Source organism: Lissotriton vulgaris, unplaced genomic scaffold (assembly GCF_964263255.1).
Source record: "Lissotriton vulgaris unplaced genomic scaffold, aLisVul1.2 SCAFFOLD_1287, whole genome shotgun sequence".
Lineage (NCBI taxonomy): Eukaryota > Metazoa > Chordata > Amphibia > Caudata > Salamandridae > Lissotriton > Lissotriton vulgaris.
Window position 1 is genome coordinate 118,021 of NW_028247626.1, and position 24,484 is coordinate 142,504.

The window sequence follows — 24,484 nt, forward strand, 5'->3', positions numbered from 1 at the left end:
ACCCCCCCTCATTCACCCTAACACACCCTCACCCTCTCACACACCCTCTCACTCACCCTCTCACACACCCCCTCACTCACCCTCTCACACACCCCCTCACTGACCCTCTCACACACCCCCTCACTGACCCTCTCACACCCGCTCACCCTCACCCTCACTCTCCCTCACACTCCCTCACACCCTCACCCTCCCTCCCCTCACCCTCAACTCCCTCACCCTCAACTCCCTCACCCTCAACTCCCTCACCCTCAACTCCCTCACCCTCACACCCCTCACCCTCACACCCCTCACCCTCACACCCCTCACCCCCCTCACCCTCACCCCCCTCACCCTCACCTCCCTCACCCCCCCTCACCCTCACCCCCCTCACCCTCACACCCCTCACCCTCACACCCCTCACCCTCACACACTTCACCCTCACACCACTCACCCTCACACCACTCAGTGCTACAACACATATTGTGTTACAATAGGTGTCACATTTGCGAAAGATAAAACTATTGGCATTGTAAATAACAAAGCAATTATTTTCGCTATTTTAAAAACAAGCACATAAATAAAAAAGTGCCCTTTACAATACCAATAGCTCAAACTTTCATAATGCAACACCTATTGCAGTGCTATGCTTCTCTCCCCTGCTGCACTCTCCTGTTCTCTAGAGATGTGGCCTAACGACAAGAGCTGCCATCTAAGTCACGTAAATACAAAACATGTTGCATTCCAAATGCTATAGGTGTCACATTCGCAAAAGTTATAACTACTGGCATTGTAAATGACAAAGCTATCAATTTAGCTACTTTAAAAAGCAACAAATACATAAAACATTTGTCATTTACAAGACCAATAGCTCCAACTTTTCTAATGCGAGACCTATTGCATTTCCAATGCTTGTTTTTAATGCACTTCAAACTGGAGCTGTAGGCTCTTCCACTGGAGTGCATGGACCCCTTGCGGTTGGTTCTGTGCCTGCACTTTATGAGCTGAAAACGTTTTTAATAAGTCTCAAAGGCCTGTTTAATGGTTTTTTAATGCTTTATTGAAACATGCTGTGACAATCACTATTAATAAAAAACACAATTCTTTAAATTTACAAACTACATTTGAGAATAGTTATTTATGGCAAAGCCAATATGTTTCCTTTATATATGTTGATGTGCTGACCCCATTGATAATGCCAATAGACCACCTGCTTTCTGTTTCTTGGTTCAGTTGAAATTACACTGTTTTTGTATTGTTTCATGATATAGCTGTGCTAGCCCACAGGATGTTCGGTGAGGGCCTGGCCACAAGTTGCGCGTTGCGGGGAGATTGGCTGTCTGCAAGGGGTTGAACCACCGTCCTGGCTGCGATCAAGCCTTGCACCCAAACCAACGCCACAGATGGCCTAGGACTGTGCATGGCTGGGTGTTTGGTGCTGAAAAAAAATGAAGGTTAAAGTGTTATAATTAGGAAGTGTAATGATATCTTACTAGTCATTTAAAATAAAAAAAAAATGCAAAACGAACACCATCGGTAGTCCCCTCACTATCAATGTAATGGTTTGAAAAATGTTGACAAGCTGGCAAATCCAATCACGCGGAGAGAGCTGTGGCTGCACATTGAGGATGCAACTGTCGGCACAGAGTCACAAATCTTTACCATCACTGACCCGAGTGGATTTTTTTTAAAACATGCCTTGTCATTTTGGATCTCAGGTGCTGGAAAACCAGGATTATAAACTGACAGAATATTTCAATAAATGAAGGATTGCCTTAAGTGGCAGCATTTAAATAGCGATCATGCAAGTGTGTCGTTCATGACCTGTTCCCTTAGGGTCCTTTCACTTAAAGCCAGAAGCCAGACAACGTGATCAATGGTTACATAATCAATAGGATTTTTCATATCCCCACGGGAATTATTCACAGGGTAAGTGGTCTAACAGCTTCTGTGCTGGCATCTGGAAGGTGTATGCTCGATCGTCTTCATAACTGCATTGACACACGTTTAATATAATTATGGGACAGTCACACAAGCACACACACCACAATCACACAAATACACAACACTCAAACACCCTCACACACCCTCACTCACACCCACCCTCACCCCCCCACCCTTAGAACACACGCACCCTCACTAACCCTCACACACACACACCCTCACACACCCTCACACTCACACACCCTCACCCACCACCACCCTCACTCACACACCTTCACACCCTCAACCCCTCACCCTCACTCACCCTCACCCACACTCACCCTCACCCTCACTCACCCTCGACGCCTCACCCTCGCTCACCCTCAACCCCTCACCCTCACTCACCCTCAACCCTTCACCCTCAACCCCTCACTCACCCTCACTCTCACTCACCCTCACTCTCACTCACCCTCACTCACCCTCAACACCTCACCCTCACCCTCACTCACCCTCAACCCCTTACCCACCCTCACTCACCCTCACTCACCCTCACTCACCCTCACCCACCCTCACCCACCCTCACCCACCCACCCTCACCCACCCTCACTCACCCTCACTCACCCTCACTCACCCTCACTCACCCTCACTCACCCTCACTCACCCTCAACCCCTCACCCTCACCCACACTCACCCTCACTCACAATCAAAGCCTCACCCTCACTCACCCTCAACCCCTCACCCTCACTCACCCTCACCCCCTCACCCTCACTCACCCTCACCCTCAACCCTTCACCCTCAACCCCTCACTCACCCTCACTCTCACTCACCCTCACTCACCCTCAACCCCTCAGCATCACCCTCACTCACCCTCAACCCCTCAGCATCACCCTCACTCACCCTCAACCCCTCACCCTCACCCTCACACCCTCAATCCTTCACCCTCAACCCCTCACTCACCCTCACTCTCACTCACCCTCACTCACCCTCAACACCTCAGCCTCACTCACCCTCACCCTCACTCACCATCAACCCCTCACCCTCACTCACCCTCACTCACCCTCACTCACCCACCCTCACTCACCCTCACCCTCACTCACCCTCACCCTCACTTACCCTCAACCCTTCACCCTCAACCCCTCACTCACCCTCACTCTCACTCACCCTCACTCACCCTCACTCACCCTCGACGCCTCACCCTCACTCACCCTCGACGCCTCACCCTCGCTCACCCTCAACCCCTCACCCTCGCTCACCCTCAACCCCTCACCCTCGCTCACCCTCAACCCCTCACCCTCACTCACCCTCAACCCCTCACCCTCACACCCTCAACCCTTCACCCTCAACCCCTCACTCACCCTCACTCTCACTCACCCTCACTCTCACTCACCCTCACTCACCCTTACCCTCACTCACCCTCAACCCCTCACCCTCAATCACCCTCAACCCCTCACTCACCCTCACTCACCCTCACTCACCCTCACTCACCCTCACTCACCCTCACTCACCCTCACTCACCCTCACTCACCCTCACTCACCCTCACTCACCCTCACTCACCCTCACTCACCCTCACTCACCCTCACTCACCCTCACCCTCACTCACCCTCAAAGCCTCACCCTCACTCACCCTCAACCCCTCAACCCTTCACCCTCACCCTCAACCCTTCACCCTCAACCCCTCACTCACCCTCACTCTCACTCACCCTCACTCACCCTCAACCCCTCAGCATCACCCTCACTCACCCTCAACCCCTCAGCATCACCCTCACTCACCCTCACTCACCCTCACCCTCAACCCCTCACCCTCACCCTCACACCCTCAATCCTTCACCCTCACCCTCACTCTCACTCACCCTCACTCTCACTCACCCTCACTCTCACTCACCCTCACTCACCCTCACTCTCACTCACCCTCACTCACCCTCAACACCTCAGCCTCACCCTCACTCACCCTCAACACCTCAGCCTCACCCTCACTCACCCTCACCCTCACTCACCATCAACCCCTAACCCTCACTCACCCTCACTCACCCTCACTCACCCACACTCACTCACCCTCAACCCCTCACCCTCACCCTCACTCACCCTCACCCTCACCTACCCTCAACCCTTCACCCTCAACCCCTCACTCACCCTCACTCTCACTCACCCTCACTCACCCTCAACCCCTCAGCATCACCCTCACTCACCCTCAACCCCTCAGCATCACCCTCACTCACCCTCAACCCCTCACCCTCACCCTCACACCCTCAATCCTTCACCCTCAACCCCTCACTCACCCTCACTCTCACTCACCCTCACTCACCCTCAACACCTCAGCCTCACTCACCCTCACTCACCCTCACTCACCCACACTCACTCACCCTCAACCCCTCACCCTCACCCTCACTCACCCTCACCCTCACCTACCCTCAACCCTTCACCCTCAACCCCTCACTCACCCTCACTCTCACTCACCCTCACTCACCCTCAACCCCTCAGCATCACCCTCACTCACCCTCAACCCCTCAGCATCACCCTCACTCACCCTCAACCCCTCAGCATCACCCTCACTCACCCTCACCCTCACTCACCCTCAACCCCTCACCCTCACACCCTCAATCCTTCACCCTCAACCCCTCACTCACCCTCACTCTCACTCACCCTCACTCTCACTCACTCTCACTCACCCTCACTCTCACTCACCCTCACTCACCCTCACTCTCACTCACCCTCACTCACCCTCACTCTCACTCACCCTCACTCACCCTCAACCCCTCACTCACCCTCACGCTCACTCACCCTCACTCACCCTCAACCACTCAGCATCAACCTCACTCAGCATCACCCTCACTCACCCTCAACCCCTCACCCTCACTCACCCTCAACCCCTCACCCTCACTCACCCTCAACCCCTCACCCCACCCTCACTCACCCTCAACCCCTCACCCTCACTCACCCTCAACCCCTCACCCTCACCCTCACTCACCCTCGGCCCCTCACCCTCAACCCCTCACCCTCACTCACCCTCAACCTCACTCACCCTCAACCTCACTCACCCTCAACCTCACTCACCCTCAACCTCACTCACCCTCACTCACCCTCACTCACCCTCACTCACCCTCACTCACCCTCACTCACCCTCACTCACCCTCACTCACCCTCACTCACCCTCACTCACCCTCACTCACCCTCACTCACCCTCACTCACCCTCACTCACCCTCACTCACCCTCACTCACCCTCACTCACCCTCACTCACCCTCAACCCCTCACCCTCACCCACACTCACCCTCAACGCCTCACCCTCACTCACCCTCGACCCCTCACCCTCACCCTCACTCACCCTCAACACCTCACCCTCATTCACCCTCAACTCCTCACCCTCACCCTCAACTCCTCTCCCTCAACACTTCACTCACCCTCACCCTCACTCACCCTCACTCACCCTCACTCACCCTCACTCACCCTCACTCACCCTCACTCACCCTCACTCACCCTCACTCACCCTCAACACACTATCACACTACAACACACAAACACTTACCACCACAGCACCACTCATCACCACTACAGCATTACTCAGCAGACAAAGGTCATACAATCAAAACATGTACGCTTTTAACAGGCACACACACCAACAGCTATCAATGGACGCTTTCACCAGGCATACACACACAACAGTCATCAGTACTGCAGTAGTATGTATAAATGAGACTGTTGGTGTGCGAAATACGGATGTGGTGGTGCAGAGTGATGCTGTGTTGTTGCTCAATGGTACTGTGGGAGTGCAGAATGATAAAGTGGTATTGCTGCGTGTTGCATTGGTGGACATCAGTGATGACGTTGTTGGGAGAAGTGCAACTGTTGTGGTGCTGAGTTATGCTGTGGTGGTAATCATTAAACACCAACACAGCACCACTCATCACCAGCACAGAACAACACATCACAACAACAGCATTACTAAGCGCCACACTAACATCACTCAGCAACACACAAACATCACTCTACACCACCACAACAGCATCATTCAACAACAACACACTATCACACTACAACCACACACAAACACTTACCACCACAGCACCACTCATCACCACTACAGCATTACTCAGCAGACAAACATCATACAATCTAAACATGTACGCTTTTAACAGGCACACACACCAACAGCTATCAATGGACGCTTTCACCAGGCGTACACACACAACAGTCATCAGTACTGCAGTAGTATGTATGAATGAGACTGTTGGTGTGCTAAATACGGCTGTGGTGGTGCAGAGTGATGCTGTGTTGTTGCTCAATGGTACTGTGGGGGTGCAGAATGATAAGGTGGTATTGCTGCGTGTTGCATTGGTGGACATCAGTGATGCCGTTGTTGGGAGAAGTGCAACTGTTGTGGTGCTGAGTTATGCTGTGGTGGTAATCATTGAACACCAACACAGCACCACTCATCACCAGCACAGAACAATACATCACAACAACAGCATTACTAAGCGCCACACTAACATCATTCAGCAACACACAAACATCACTCTACACCACCACAACAGCATCATTCAACAACAACACACTATCACACTACAACCAGACACAAACACTTACCACCACAGCACCACTCATCACCACTACAGCATTACTCAGCAGACAAACGTCCTACAATCAAAACATGTACGCTTTTAACAGGCACACACACCAACAGCTATCAATGGACGCTTTCACCAGGCGTACATACACAACAGTCATCAGTGCATCCTTTCACCAGGCATACACCCACACAAACAGGCATCAGTCCACGCTTTCAACAGTCACACACACCACCGGCCGTAAGTGCACGCTTTCTAACATTTTTTTAACGTAGCACACACAATTACAGCTATACAAGCATGCTTTGGTGCTGTACAGTACTGCAGTAGTATGTATCAATGAGACTGTGGGTGTGCTAAATACGGCTCTAGTGGGGCAGAGTGATGATCTGATGTTGCTCAATGGTACAGTGGGGGTGCAGAATGATAATGTGCTATTGCTGCGTGTTGCATTAATGGACCTCAGTGATGCCGTTGTTAGGATCAGTGCTACTGTTGTGGTGCAGAGTTATACTGTGGTGGTAATCATTGGACAACCCTCTACAACGACACTGCACCACTCATCCCCAACACTCATCAGCACTACAACATTACTCACCAGACAAACGTCACAGAAACAGAACATAAACAGTGCATACATACTACCAATATAAATACTTCAATGTGAACAACAAAAGGACAATGCAAAGCGGCGAAACAAAACACGTACGGCGAAACGCAAAACAAAAATAGCCAACAGCAACATAAAAATATTTTTTTACAGGAGGCGAGTTCAGACGGAAGTACACTACAGGACCCGCATACCAAAACGACACGCGCAAACAACTCAATGCATGGCAAAAAAACGAACTAAATAGCAGCCATTGATAACATGAAAAAACACACTCTTAAGAAAGGAGCCGGACAGAAACCAAGTGCGAGCAAAGCAAGACCCCAAACAATAATTAGATTCATATCACAAAAAGCAAATTCATAGACAAAAGTGTAACAACTCACAAAGGCACTCTTTAATAATATGAAAATAAAATAGTAATTACCTGTCGATCGTAGCAGCTCATTCACTGAAATGTAGAAAATAAAAAAACAACACACAAAGAGAACATAAACAGTGCATACATAATACGTTACCCTCACCCTCACTCACCCTCAACACCTCACCCTCACTCACCCTCACTCACCCTCAACCCCTCACCCTCACTCACCCTCAACTCCTCACTCACCCTCACTCACCCTCACCCTCACTCACCCTCAACACCTCACCCTCATTCACCCTCAACTCCTCACCCTCAACTCCTCTCCCTCAACACTTCACTCACTCTCACTCACCCTCAACACCTCACCCTCACTCACACTCCCCCTCAACACATCACCCTCACTCACCCTCACCCTCACTCACACTCAACCCCTCACCCTCACTCACACTCACCCTCACTCACCCTCAACGCCTCACCCTCACTCACCCTCAACGCCTCACCCTCACTCACCCTCGACCCCTCACCCTCACCCTCACTCACCCTCAACACCTCACCCTCATTCACCCTCAACTCCTCACCCTCACCCTCAACTCCTCTCCCTCAACACTTCACTCACCCTCACTCTCACTCACCCTCAACACCTCACCCTCACTCCCCCTCAACACATCACCCTCACTCACCCTCACCCTCACTCACACTCAACCCCTCACCCTCACTCACCCTCAACCTCTCACCCTCACTCACCCTCAACCTCTCACCCTCACTCACCCTCAAACACCCTCACCCTCAACACCTCACCCTCCCTCACCCTCAACTCCTCACCCTCAACCCCTCACTCACCCTCACTCTCACTCACCCTCACCCTCACTCACCCTCAACCCCTCACCCTCACTCACCCTCACCCTCACTCACCCTCAACATCACTCACCCTCACTCACCCTCAACCCCTCACCCTCACTCACCCTCAACACCTCACCCTCACTCACCCTCAACTCCTCACCCTCACCTCCTCACCCTCAACACTTCACTCACCCTCACTCTCACTCACCCTCAACACCTCACCCTCACTCACCCACACTCACCCTCAACACATCACCCTCACTCACCCTCACCCTCACTCACCCTCAACCCCTCACCCTAACTCACCCTCAACCCCTCACCCTCACTCACCCTCAACCTCTCACCCTCACTCACCCTCAAACACCCTTACCCTCAACACCTCACCCTCACTCACCCTCAACACCTCACCCTCACTCACCCTCAACACCTCACCCTCACTCACCCTCAACACCTCAACCCCCCCTCACCCTCGACCCCTCCCCCTCAACCCCTCACCCACAATCACTCACCCTCAATCACCATCAACGCCTCACCCTCACTCACCCTCAGCACTTCACCCTCAACCTCACTCACCCTCACAACACATATTATGTTACAATTGGTGTCACATTGGCAAAAGATAAAACTATTGCCATTGTAAATAGCAAACATATTAATTCGCTATTTTCAAAACAAGCACATAAATAAAAAAGCTGTCCTTTACAATACCAATAGCTCAAACTTTCCTAATGCAAGACATATTGCAACACACATCCACAAGCGGCAGTCACCCACTCTGCTTCAGTCACCCACTCTGCTTCAGTCACCCACTCTGCTTCAGTCACCCACTCTGCTTCAGTCACCCACTCTGCTTCAGTCACCCACTCTGCTTCAGTCACCCACTCTGCTTCAGTCACCCACTCTGCTTCAGTCACCCACTCTGCTTCAGTCACCCACTCTGCTTCAGTCACCCACTCTGCTTCAGTCACCCACTCTGCTTCAGTCACCCACTCTGCTTCAGTCACCCACTCTGCATCAGTCACCCACTCTGCATCATTCACCCACTCTGCATCATTCACCCACTCTGCATCATTCACCCACTCTGCAAATTGATGAATGTTATGCCATTTTCATACACATAAACAACTTTTAGGACGGAAAAAAAAAGGGCGTCTACGGAGTAGTGCATCAGATACGTTACACACAAAATATACTTCCCAAAAGTGAGCTACAGCATGCAAGGATGTTGATCAGGCTTCGGGCCAAAAAGCAAAAAACATTCGTACAATATTACACCAATATTACACCAACAAAACAAATAGAAATATGTGGCAGGAAGCGAGGACGAGCATGTACAAAGACAAAAGTGAACCAGCCAACTTTTGATTGGGGCAATAAACAAGCACTATTCATCCGGAGAATGGGACGGATTAAAGACAATGGTCAAGAGTTACACAAAAAGCCGTGCGCATAGAACAATAGCAGTTATTCACACGGAATTACCTCTAATATAAGAAACATATTACGGAAATAACACTATTCTTTCACAAAACGCCGAAAAAAAACACATTACATCACTGTACATCCTCTTAATAAATTTCTAAGGATAATAAAGTCAGCAAATACACAAAGTTTCCTTTCATACATCAAGTACGTCAATAACATATAATCCGGCTACTTCAGCATCACAAGAAAAAAAAATGCAAACACAACTTACATAAATATATTAAAAAATAAATAGCACTTCAAAGATCTAATAACAGATCTTGTACGTCAAATAACAAAAAACAGCAAAAAATACATTACATTACAGTTTAAGAAAACATATGCATTACATATCAACAATTAAAAACAAAACTTTAATTTACATTACATTACAAACATTTACAAATATTACGATCGAAAAAAAACATTTCTCAATTTATAAAAACACACTCCTATTCAGTCTTTAACTAAAACATAGTATATATACTACATTACATTACATAAAAAATAAATTTGGAATACATTCTTACCTGTCAAACGACGCAGCAACAGCACAGGAACAAGAACACGCCTTCCGCGCACCAACATTCGCGATCTCTGGGGAATTCCACCATTGACGTAAGCAAATCGGAACGCAACGTCAAAAACGTCGCGCTCCGATTGGCTAGAAATAAACGTCAAAAAACGTAAACACTCACAACACCAAAAAAACTAGACCGCTAACGTAGCCTACGTCAAGGTGACGCATTGCGTCGGCCATTTAAAAAAAAAAAAAAAAAAAAACGGGACTCCACAAACACGTTAAACACATAACACCACACAGTTAGTACAAAACATACACAGTTACATTACATACAAAAATTCACATAAGACAGGAGAAATACAAAGGGAACATCTATCACATTTTTTAAACACAACAGATATTACATAATTAATATTAACATACACACACTCATAACATCACCCTCACACACCAAAGCTATCACACTCCTTCACACACCCTCAATAACACAAACACAACATCTCCCTCATACACCATCGCACACCTTCAGCCTCACACACACTTACTCACACTCACACTCACACACACACACACTCACACCCCCTCACACTCACACACACTCACACACCCTCACTCCCCGCAAAAAATAACACCCCTCACAACAACCTCACACTCACTACACCGGACAGCCGCACCCACTCACACCCCTCACACTCTATCACCATCAACACCCCTCCGCCTCACACAGCCTGAGCCTCATCCCCTCACCCTCACACACACACAATAACCCTCACACCATCACCCTCATACACGCTAACTCTCAGCCGCAACAACTCACTCACACTAACACTCTCTCGCTCACCTTCACACTCACACCCATACACCCCCTCACCCTCACACACCATCACCGTCACACCACCTCACTCACACTCACTCACACTCACTCACAAGAACTCGCACTCAGCCTCACACACCCTCACGCTTACACACCGTCACACACCCTCTGCCTAACAACACCTCTCTCACCCTCAATCATCCTCACACACACTCACACACCGTCACACACCCGAAACGTCACACACCCTCACTCACCCTCACACACACCCCCTCAACCTCAAACACCTTACCCTCACACACACACGCTCCCCTAAAACTCATCACAACACTCTCAAACTCACTACACCTCACACACTCTCAGACGCAAACAACATCACTCCTCCTCATCCTCACACACACTCACACCCCCTCACCCTCACACCCCATCACACTCACACACACTCACTCCCCTCACACTCACAACAACACCCTCACACCCCCTCACTCACACTCACTCACACTCACTCCCAATGACTCACACTCACCCTCACACACCCTCACCCACCGTCACACACCCTCTGCTTAACAACACCTCGCACACCCTCACTCACCCTCACACACACTCACGCACCGTCACATACCCGAAAACTCACACCCCCTCACTCACCCTCACACACCCTAACAATCACACCCCCTAACGCTCACACCCCCTAACACTCACACCCGCCTTACAGTCACCCCCTAACACTCACACCCTCACCCCCTCACCCTCACCCCTCACACCCTCACTCCCTCAACACCCCACCCTCACCCCCCTCACCCCCCCTCATTCACCCTAACACACCCTCACCCTCTCACACACCCTCTCACTCACCCTCTCACACACCCCCTCACTCACCCTCTCACACACCCCCTCACTGACCCTCTCACACCCGCTCACCCTCACCCTCACTCTCCCTCACACTCCCTCACACCCTCGCCCTCCCTCACCCTCCCTCCCCTCCCCTCACCCTCATCCTCACCCCCTCACCCTCAACTCCCTCACCCTCAACTCCCTCACCCTCACTCCCCTCACCCTCACTCCCCTCACCCTCACCCCCCTCACCCTCACCCCCCTCACCCGCACCCCCCTCACCCGCACCCCCCTCACCCTCACACCCCTCACCCTCACACCCCTCACCCCCCTCACCCCCACCCCCCTCACCCTCACCCTCACCCCCCTCACCCTCACACCCCTCACCCTCACACACTTCACCCTCACACCACTCACCCTCACACCACTCAGTGCTACAACACATATTGTGTTACAATAGGTGTCACATTTGCGAAAGATAAAACTATTGGCATTGTAAATAACAAAGCAATTATTTTCGCTATTTTAAAAACAAGCACATAAATAAAAAAGTGCCCTTTACAATACCAATAGCTCAAACTTTCATAATGCAACACCTATTGCAGTGCTATGCTTCTCTCCCCTGCTGCACTCTCCTGTTCTCTAGAGATGTGGCCTAACGACAAGAGCTGCCATCTAAGTCACATAAATACAAAACATGTTGCATTCCAAATGCTATAGGTGTCACATTCGCAAAAGTTATAACTATTGGCATTGTAAATGACAAAGCTATCAATTTAGCTACTTTAAAAAGCAACAAATACATAAAACATTTGTCATTTACAAGACCAATAGCTCCAACTTTTCTAATGCGAGACCTATTGCATTTCCAATGCTTGTTTTTAATGCACTTCAAACTGGAGCTGTAGGCTCTTCCACTGGAGTGCATGGACCCCTTGCGGTTGGTTCTGTGCCTGCACTTTATGAGCTGAAAACGTTTTTAATAAGTCTCAAAGGCCTGTTTAATGGTTTTTTTAATGCTTTATTGAAACATGCTGTGACAATCACTATTAATAAAAAACACAATTCTTTAAATTTACAAACTACATTTGAGAATAGTTATTTATGGCAAAGCCAATATGTTTCCTTTATATATGTTGATGTGCTGACCCCATTGATAATGCCAATAGACCACCTGCTTTCTGTTTCTTGGTTCAGTTGAAATTACACTGTTTTTGTATTGTTTCATGATATAGCTGTGCTAGCCTACAGGATGTTCGGTGAGGGCCTGGCCACAAGTTGCGCGTTGCGGGGAGATTGGCTGTCTGCAAGGGGTTGAACCACCGTCCTGGCTGCGATCAAGCCTTGCACCCAAACCAACGCCACAGATGGCCTAGGACTGTGCATGGCTGGGTGTTTGGTGCTGAAAAAAAATGAAGGTTAAAGTGTTATAATTAGGAAGTGTAATGATATCTTACTAGTCATTTAAAATAAAAAAAAATGCAAAACGAACACCATCGGTAGTCCCCGCACTATCAATGTAATGGTTTGAAAAATGTTGACAAGCTGGCAAATCCAATCACGCGGAGAGAGCTGTGGCTGCACATTGAGGATGCAACTGTCGGCACAGAGTCACAAATCTTTACCATCACTGACCCGAGTGGACTTTTTTTAAAACATGCCTTGTCATTTTGGATCTCAGGTGCTGGAAAACCAGGATTATAAACTGACAGAATATTTCAATAAATGAAGGATTGCCTTAAGTGGCAGCATTTAAATAGCGATCATGCAAGTGTGTCGTTCATGACCTGTTCCCTTAGGGTCCTTTCACTTAAAGCCAGAAGCCAGACAACGTGATCAATGGTTACATAATCAATGGGATTTTTCATATCCCCACGGGAATTATTCACAGGGTAAGTGGTCTAACAGCTTCTGTGCTGGCATCTGGAAGGTGTATGCTCGATCGTCTTCATAACTGCATTGACACACGTTTAATATAATTATGGGACAGTCACACAAGCACACACACCACAATCACACAAATACACAACACTCAAACACCCTCACACACCCTCACTCACACCCACCCTCACCCCCCCACCCTTAGAACACACGCACCCTCACTAACCCTCACACACACACACCCTCACACACCCTCACACACCCTCACACTCACACACCCTCACCCACCACCACCCTCACTCACACACCTTCACACCCTCAACCCCTCACCCTCACTCACCCTCACCCTCACTCACCCACACTCACCCTCACCCTCACTCACCCTCGCTCACCCTCAACCCCTCACCCTCACTCACCCTCAACCCCTCACCCTCACACCCTCAACCCTTCACCCTCAACCCCTCACTCACCCTCACTCTCACTCACCCTCACTCACCCTCAACACCTCACTCACCCACCCTCACCCACCCTCACTCACCCTCACCCACCCTCACCCACCCTCACCCACCCTCACCCACCCTCACCCACCCTCACCCACCCTCACCCACCCTCACCCACCCTCACCCACCCTCACTCACCCTCACTCACCCTCACTCACCCTCAACCCCTCACCCTCACCCTCACCCACACTCACCCTCACTCAACTATAACTCGCAACCTCGATATGCTAATAACCTCACATATGACATCAGTGGTGTCATAGAAGAGGTCAAGAGTTATCACATGACTGCAACATCAGATATTACAACATTGATGACATAGTATGCATGGTGTGGTGGTGTGCATAGTTACTTTAGTGTGCTTGTTGCAGCTGAAGAGAAGAGTGGGGTATTACAAAGGGTCAGTTGGCTAGTGACCTTCCATTTCAGGTTCAAAAGGGTGTCATTCCTGACATTTATCTGTTTTTATGGACTTCATTGGTTGGTTATGCTTAGGAGAAAGTGTCACTCATTGAGTCATTAAATGTCACTCGTAAGTGCACTAAAACTGTAAAATGGGTAGTTCTCAAGTTTAGGCGGAAAGCAGCTCCTGTTAGAGCACTCTCAATACCAGCAGCACTCTAGATCTGCTCACCTCAAATGTCTGTTTTTCTATCAAAGTTTTTAAGCATATGATTAGCACAGTGCCATCCACGCCGAGATAGAAAAGGACAAAGTCTTTTGCCATTTCTACAGAAAAGTCTTTAAGCATATATATATCACCTGCTAATTGCCTGTTCTACTTAAAGATTACTCTTTCTTTTAATGAGCATGTTAAAAATAACATGGTTTGTGTTAAATGCTTTTAACAAACTAAGTGTGCTTTTGCTCATTTTACAGCCAGTGCACCCCCAGTATACTACAGCTACTACGTGCTCCCAGACGGAACGTACTGCCTGGCACCCCCACCCACGGGTGTGGATGCAGCTTCTTACTACAGCCATGTTCCTGCTGGCGTGGAAGTGCCAACGACGACTGGCGTCACGGCCCCGTCTGCTCCCGATGTCTCTACGCCCCCTCCCGCCTCCAGTCCCGGCACCACTATGGCCGCCACCGTAACACCCGCCAGGTAAGGTTATACTTTCTGTCTTCACTTAGAATGTTAGTCTGTATTCAGCCTTCATTTCTGCCAGATGGTTTAATGTATATGAATACCACCTGTTAAATGCTTGTTGTGAAGTCAGGACTGCACTGCTTTCCATAATTAAAATCACATTTACATTTTTCTTTGCAGTAATCAGATGCTTTTTCTTTGAGTAGTTCTGAGATTTTAAAACCTGTCTTGTTCCAAGCTGTAGCATTTAGAAAAAAAAATGTTTTTTTGCAATAGAGTGCTCTGCAAATTCTCATGTATATTTAGAACATGCTTATAGTTGTTGTAGGACTTGCTTCAGGCGGCGTTGGCTTTTGGTTGTGAGAGCCAATTTCAATGCATTCAAAAAATACCTGTAAAGTAGTAGATAGAAATGGTAGGCTTTGGGTCAGCCTTCTTCAGCCTTTTCTTTTTTTTTTAACCATTGACATTGCTTGGATGGGTTGTCCGTCAATGCCATGGCATTTTCAGGATGGTTATATAAAGTAGTCCTTTTACTAAAACATAAACTGCAAATACTACATTGTCTGTGTTCGTTCATGTATTAACTTTGCTCGTATAGCGATATTGGTTGTGTTAATTTACGGTTTTACTGCTTGCTTTTGCGCTTTCCTGTCTTCATTTGCTAGTATGAAGCATGCTGGATTTGTAGCTACCTTTTGTTCATGAAGTGTTAGTGTGCAGGCACACAGGGAAGGTTTCTTTTCGAGGAATAACATTTTTGACGAAGGGGCAACAAGATCTCCCGTGCTATAGGTTGCTGTGGATTCACATCATACAAGCAACGCAAACTTCATGTTGGGTCTGTGTCGTACCTCTCTTGAAGCATAATCTGCTAATGCAACATGACCCTTTTTAAATCATCTGTGTGAATGAATAAGAAGATTGTTGTTGAGCAAACACGAATACTTGCACAAAAACCACTCTTCCAGCAGCAACAAAGCGTGCTTTATTAAAGAGTTTGAGATTCTCATTAACAGTGATACTAATTTGTATGCAAGAAGTCTAGACATTAATGCAGTAGGGCAGGCCTTTAACTATCGGGCAAAAGTATTAACCATACCGGTCAGCTGCATCTACCATATCTTCTCACCTCTCCGTTACTAACCTGACATACCCATCTACTGTATCTACCTAAGATAGCTAGCTTTTCATACCCTTAAAAGCCTTAAAAACCTGTTTTTTTTTTTTCTGATACTCTTGTTTAAGTTGGCCTCTATTTCTTCTGTGTCCGGTTGCTCCGCACTAGCGCCTTGATGCTTTTGGGCTAAGTCTGTGCTCTATAAGACTACATTCATTCATTCATACCTGCCTTCAATATCTACCCCTATACCCAACCTATGATACTGTATCTAACCTATCATACCTGACAAACCGGTCTACCATACTTAATCCATATTGCTTAATCTAAAGTACCTACCAATCTAGAATGCCTAACCTATCCACTTTGTCTAACCTTCCTATCCAACTTCCCATCTGTACCTTACTAGCATACTTAAATAACATGACTATCGGACATGCACACTAGTCTCACTCCTCTACCATCATTTATCTTCCTCCTTTACATAGCCTACATTACCTAAGTATCCTACTTCAGCTTCCTACCATACCGAAAATTGCATACCTAACCAACCTAGCTAGCACACCCCTTCTACCAGACCTACCTAACTTTACATACCTACTGTTCATAATTGATTATGCCTTACTTAACAAGCCTACGTACACATTCATACCTACCAAACGTGGGATACCATGCCTTCCAAAGCTACCTATCGTACCAGGGCGTCCTACCATTCCTATCCAACCTAGTATATCCCTTCAATCAAGCATACCAAACCTTCCATACCTAGTCTACTTCACCTCTTCAGGGCCTGTATCTTACGCCTGCCCTGGCATCCCTAGCAAGAGTGCAGGACACTAGTCTAACTCTAGGGGCCTCTAGATGCTGCAACCTGCATTGGAAAAGTGCTAGGTGCATCTTTTCAAGTGCATGAAATACTCAATTCCAATGTTCTTTCACCCGGTCTGGAGGCTGAGTGGACTAACGCATTCACTGTAGAGGCCCTTATTTGACCTCATGATCACCGGTTCAAATCCTGGCTGCTCCACTCAGCCTTTGATCATCTGAGGTTGGTAAAATGAGTACCATTGAGTTGGGTAAAAGTAAACATCTGTTTTGCCGCGTGAATCTTTCTGGATTCACTATGCTGTGCATTATTCCGCGTTGTGATTGGGTCCAGATTCGTAGTCTTTTCTTTTTGTTTTTTTCCGTAGCCCAGGTGGGCGTCGACGTCCCACTTTTTGTGTATTTCTGGTGAAGTCAGCACGCTTCCTGCGGAAGCTCCCATTCCTGGGCGCCATCTTCAGATTCTTTTTTCCGCGGTTGGGTCTGGATCGTTCCCGAAAGGGCTCCAGACATTTTTGGAGAAAGATTAAGAAAAATATGCACTTTTGCAAGAAAAGAGATTGAGAAGACTACAGGAGACTACATCATCGAAGAAGACGAAGGGGGAGAAGAACTTCAAGAAGTTCGACGTCCATCGGAGAATGCAAGCTCAGGGGGCCCCCTGAACGCATGAGATGGACAACCCTCCTTTCAAAATCTGCCGTAACTGCCACCACAAGTACACGCAAAAGGACCAGCACCCAGTCTGCAACCTTTGCCTACCGGTCGACCACAAGAGCGAGGACTGCAACGCCTGCTCCGCCTTCACGCCGAAGACTCTTCGAGTGATAAAGAGACAGAGGATAGCCAACGCCTCCATGCAGGGCAAGGGACAGCCACCGTCCCTTCGAGACCTGGGGCTATCATCAGATGAGGAGGCCAATGCCACCGCCGAACAAGATGCCTACACGGTCGCAGAGACCGATATTACGAAGACTCCAAAGAAGGTAGGAGACTTGATGGCCCCTAGGGCACCAAGAGACCCCGAGTCTCGGAAAATTGAGGGCAAAACCTCGAAAGCGCCGACGCCGAAACATCGGCGTCCGCGGCTACACCAAGGCACAGCGGATCCTCTGAGAAGGACTCCCAGGCGCCGAAAGCTGGAGAACAGCAAAAGACGTCGAAAATCGCCCCCGAGAAGGAGCGTACGGCGCCGAGGGAAAAGGATCCGAAGGGCCCTTCAGTGCCGCCGAAGGACCCGAGAACCAGTTAGGCACCGAAACCTTCGATGACGAAAGTCGGCTCGGCGCCGTAAAGAGCGGCCGATCCATTCGACGCAGAACACGCGGCCGAAATGGAGAAAAAGAAAAGACGTCTCGAGACAGAGATGTAAAACATCCTGCAGCGGAAGAAAGATTTCGACGCCAGGATGAAAGAATACACAATCCCAACGAAACTTAGGCTACAGGTGGTGGAGGAAACTGAGGAGGAGGACTACGACGTCGAAGGACAGTCGGTGGACGTCGAGAACTTCGACCAAGAAGAGGAGGAGGCCTCCTACTACGAGGAGGAAGGTGACGACGACCGCAGGACACTCCTCGGGTCTGCATCCTCGGAGATTCAGGATATAAATTGGTAGGACAACGACACCGAGAGCCCAGAGGAAGCTGTTGATACGTACCCCTCGAGGCCCTCGCCGCCAGATGACATCGGGGTCTACAACACAGTCATCAGGAATGCAGCTGCAGTTTTCAAAGTAAAACTCGACGAAGAAAAGCAGAAAGCAGACTTCCTTCTCGAGACACTGCTCCCTACGCAAACAAGGAGCCAGTTCCTGCCCATGCTTGACAGTGTTATGGCACAGGGAAAAGAGGATTTCAAAGAACCAGCTACATGCAAATCAGTCACTCCCAGGTCGGAGAAAAAGTATGAACATTCCTCCAAGGACCCACCCTACATTCAGGGATCGGTCTCAGCAGACTCCATCATCGCAGCCACGGCAAGAAAGGGGGCCAATGTGCCTACCATGTCTGGGCCACCTCCAGACAAAGAAAGCAAGAGGATGGACCTGGTGGGGAGAAGAATTGAACGGAATACCGGAATGCACTGGCGCATGGCGAATTCCAATGCTCTGCTCAACAGGCACCAATACCAGATCCTGGAAGAGCTGGGCGAGTTAGTAAAGAACATGCCACAGGAATTCAAGCAAAGAGCTGAAAACCTTGTGGAAGAGGGGAAGAATGTAGCCAATTCTTGCCTCAAGACTGCCCTGGACGGAGCAGACACCTCCCGCATGCTCATGATGGTGGGCATCACGGAGAGAAGACCAGCCTGGCTCAGAATTTCGGGCTTCAAGCCAGAAGTGCAGCACAGCATCCTCAATACACCGTTCAACGGAGAAACGCTGTTTGGGGCCCCAGTTGACGAGAAACTCCGCCAACTAAAGAAGGATAACGAGACTGCAAGATCCATGGGGGCATTGCAGTTCAGAGGTACTAAAAGTGGCACCCCGTCACGAAGACCTAACGGGAGGGGAGGAAACCAGCCAGGTACATCACACCAGGCGTTCCAACAAGCCCACCAAGCAGACACCCAGAAACAGCAGGAGCAGCAAAAACAGTCCTGGCACTACCAACCAAGAGGCCAGGCCTTTCGCGGGAGGGGGAATTGACGTGGACATAATAAGAGGGGGGACAGCAGCCCGCCTCTAAGTGACTTAATAAAACTCCATGTGCCCACCCGAGCAAAAACTCCCAAGGTGGAGCACAAACACATCGGACAGGAGTTACACGGACTAGACACCTCCGTACATGTAAGACCAGTGGGAGGAAGACTGAAACACTTCCTAAGGGAGTGGAAGAGTATAACATCAGACAAATGGGTACTCAACATCATACAGTACGGGTACTGCATAGAGTTGGAGGGAAAGCCAACGGACAGAAAACCAAAAAGAAGGCCACTAGCAAGGAAAGACCTACAGCTCCTTCGGAAGGAAGCAAAGGAGCTCCTGCAAAAACAAACCATAGAGCCAGTACCTTACAGGGAAAGGAACAAGGGCGTATACTCCACATACTTCCTGGTACCAAAGGTGGACGAAACTGAGACCCATCCTGGACCTAAGATTCTTAAACAAGTTCGTAAGAACGCAAAGGTTCAAGATGACCTCCCTACAAGAGGTACTTCCTCAATTGCAAGGCGGGTACTTCATGGTCACCGTAGACCTAAAAGATGCCTACCTGCACATCCCAATGAACAGGGGCCACAAACACCTCCTCCGATTCATCATCGGAGAATACCACTACCAGTTCGGGCTCAAATCGGCACCATGGGTTTTCGCAAAGTGCCTCGCAACAGTCTCAGCACACCTACGAAGGGAAGGGATACACGTGTACCCTTACCTGGACGACTGGCTCATCAAAGCAAGCTCATACAAAACGTGCAAGCAGCACGCACAGAGAGTGACCAGCACACTGATGAACCTAAGATTCTCCATCCACTGGGGAAAATCCTCCCTGGAACCAGAACAAATAAAAATCTTCCTGGGAGCACAGATCGACACCTTCTAGAGCAAGGTGTTCCCCAGCGAGAAGAGAACGATAGCGCTCGTGAGGGAGACGCAGCTCTACCAGAAGGGGCAAGCTCGGACAGTGAGGACAGCGAGCCATATCATGGGCATGATGGCATCATGCATACACCTAGTGCCAAACGTACGGCTCCACATGAGACCTTTACAGGAATGGCTACAGGAGCAATGGTCACAAGCTACAGGTCGTTGGGAGGATCTAGTGGTTGTAACGCATGCAGTGCAGAAAGAGATGGCATGGTGCAACATGGAGAACATAACAAGGGGGAAGCCTCTGACGCAACCAACGCCAACAGTGACCATCACCACAGACGCGTCCCAGAGGGGATGGGGCGCTCACATGGAGAAACGCAAAGTAAGAGGCCTGTAGACACCAGCAGATGCGGTCAGACACATCAATTACCTGGAGTTGAAGACAGTTTTCCTAGCCATAAAGGCCTTCCAAACAAAACTGTACAACCACAGAGTGTTGATCCAGACAGACAACACAACAGCGATGTTTTACATCAACAAGCAGGGGGGGGGACACAATCAGCCCCGCTTTCAAAACTAGCGCTGGAGATATGGAGATGGGCCATCCCACTCAAGATAGACCTGCTAGCCATACATCTACCAGGAAAGGACAATGTAGAAGCAGACTGGCTCAGCAGACAGACATCGGCATCCCACGAGTGGGAACTCAATACACAAGAGACGAGAAGGCACTTCGACAGGTGGGGGACACCGTCGGTAGACCTATTTGCAACACGCCAGAATGCAAAATGCCAAAACTTCGCCTCCGGACAGCCCGTGGAGGGCTCCCTGGGGAATGCCCTATGGATAGACTAGTCCAGGACATTTGCTTATGCTTTTCCCCCGATTCCGCTGATACTGGTGGCACCACAGTGGGCCAGGCAGACATGGTACTCGCAGATCATGGAGATGACAGAGTGCACCCCACAGATTCGGCAGAAGAAAGGACCTTATCTCCATGCAAAACGGAGAAGTGCTGCACCCGGAGCCAGAGTGCCTGAGCCTCATAGCGGACATAGAGTTTGCACATTTGAAACTGCCAGAAAGCACCCTAAGGGTACTTTGGGAGGCACGAAGACCCAGCACACGAAAGTGCTACGTAGCGAAATGGAAGAGATTTACACTGTGGTGCAGGAGCAAAAAGCTACACAATAAGATGAAAAAGGACTCAACAGTGCTAAAGTACCTCACGCACCTGCTCAACAGAAATCTGAGCTCATCCTCACTGAGGGTTCACTTGGCAGCGATAGTCGCTTACACGAGAGGAGAAACGTGCAAGAGTTTCTTCACATCACAGGGCGTTAAGAGATTCCTGGAGGGAGCAAAGAGGATTGCACCACCAAAGAGGGTGCCACCACCTGCATGGAACCTTAACCTAGTCCTAACGGAACTCATGAAGGAACCTTTCGAACTGATCCACAAGGCCTCCCTAGAAATGCTGACCATGAAAACAGCTTTCCTGGTAGCAATCACTTACCTGCGCAGAGTGAGCGAACTGCAGGCACTAACACTGCAGGAACCCTACATACAGATACACAGCGATAGGGTGGTGATGAGAACAGACCCACACTTCATGCCTAAGGTGGTGTTAAGGTTCCACTTGAATCAAACTATACAAATACCAAGTTTCTTCCAAAAACCGGCAACAAGAGCTGAAAGGGCACTGCACACTCTGGACGCCAGAAGGGCAGTCATGCAGTACATTGAGAGAACGAAGGAACACAGGAAAACAAAGCAGTTCTTTGTGTCCTTCGCTAACAGTTTCATGGGGAAACCAGTAACTAAAGGAACAATTGCGCGATGGATCGCCCAAACAATACAGTTCTGACACAGCAGGCAGGGCAGGAACTAACAGAGGGGACACGTGCCCACTCTACTAGGAAAAAAGGAGCTACTATAGCTTTCCTAGCTAACACACCAATTCAGGACATATGCCTGGTGGCAACATGGGTAGGAGCATTACTGTGTGGATATACAGATGAACAAGGAAGCATAAGTCGGACAAAGGGTGCTTCAGCACATATTCACTAACCAATGCTCATCTTCCACCCAGCCGCCACACATATAAGAAACCGCTACAAAGTCTATGCACAGCATAGTGAATCCAGAAAGATTCACGCTGCAAAACGAAAAGTTTCTTACCTGTCGGTGTAGTTTTGCAGCTTGATGATCTTTCTGGATTCACTAGCGAACACACTCCCCTCCGCCAGAAAGATGAGGCTGGAAAGATAAGGTGGTTAAAACAAAGACAATACTTGGAAAAGAAGCCTTAAAGGTTAAAGCGGTGAAAAAACTTTAGTTGAACATTGCCATAACTTCGGTAACAAGACTAACATGAGAAAAAAGAATCCGAAGATGGCGCCCAGGAGTAGGAGCTTCCGCAGGAAGCGTGCCGACGTCACCGGAAATACACCAAAGGTGGGACGTCGACTCCCACCTGGGGTACGAAAAAAAAAAGAAAGAAAAGACTACGAATCCAGACCCAACCACAACGCGGAGTAATGCACAGCATAGTGAATCCAGAAAGATCATCAAGCTGAAACTACACCGACAGGTAAGAAACTATTCGTTATTTGGCGCCAAGAGGCCTACAGGTGAAGGTGCAATTTACAAATACACGTTATGTTCTTTAAAAATAGCAAGACCTTTGGCAATGCTTGTTCATGTTTGGCTCCCATTTGAAGTAGCTGTAAGCGATTATGTGTTTGTCCTGAACAATTTTATTTGAGAAAAATTTGAGGTGATTTTCCCTGTGCTGCATAATTCAGGGTCCTAAGACCCGGCTCTTCTGATGCAGGTGCATGCTGCAGCTCAGATATGAATTTAAAGTGGTCTGAGCGCATGAGCAGTGTGCAGTAAGCCAGCGAATACGGCTCCTCTTGCATGTCTGTGTGGGGGAGGAGGTGTATTATCCGTTGGGTAGGTACTAGGGCCAAGGTGCCAATTTGTTCTGTCTTTTTCCATGCAGTGAACAACTGCCTACTAATAACTGTGTTAAGATCTCCAGGGCTTTCCTCACAGACAAGCATCTGCTGTGTAAAGAGGTCGATTTGTACCCTTGCTGTGGGTTTGATTCCACAGTCTTCAGCAAGCTGAGAATGAATCTCCCAGAAGAATCTCCCAGAAGGATTGCTTTTCCAGTTATTGTCCTTTGGTCCTTTGAGTGTCTAACATACAGTTGTCTGAGTTTTCTCTTGGTGCCTTCATCTGGTGTCTTTTTGTACTACTTTGGAAGTGCGGATCTCCTCATTCTCTGCAGTATGAGGAGATATTATTAGATCTAATTCTTACTTATCCAGTGACAAGCCAAAGTTAGGTGTTGTTGGGACATAAGTCAGAAGTCTTCTGCATGTCTCTGGAAAGTGTGCTTTACCTGCCTTATGCTGATCTCCAAGCAAGTCATTTATTGTATGGTTTCTAGACTCCTACCTCAGTGAACATGACAGTCATCTTTTTTTTTTTTTTTTTTAGAGTTTTATATTGCACGAACTAGACCCAAGACAAGCAAGTCACTTAAAATGTACTATATGGTTTGTCGACTCATACTTCAGTGAGCCTGACAAGCATTTTTTTAAATTTCT

General features: G+C 48.8%; 1 protein-coding gene across 2 annotated transcripts in view; it reads left to right on the forward strand.

The window, feature by feature from the left end:
• The window catches only part of LOC147665098 (splicing factor, suppressor of white-apricot homolog), a 530,497-nt gene that overhangs the window by 110,538 nt on the left and 395,475 nt on the right, over positions 1-24,484 (forward strand). For both annotated transcript variants that reach the window (XM_086949761.1, XM_086949762.1), the window contains exon 4: positions 15,171-15,399. In XM_086949761.1, coding sequence (XP_086805887.1) covers positions 15,171-15,399 — 229 coding nt within the window. The remainder of the gene's footprint in view (positions 1-15,170; positions 15,400-24,484) is intronic.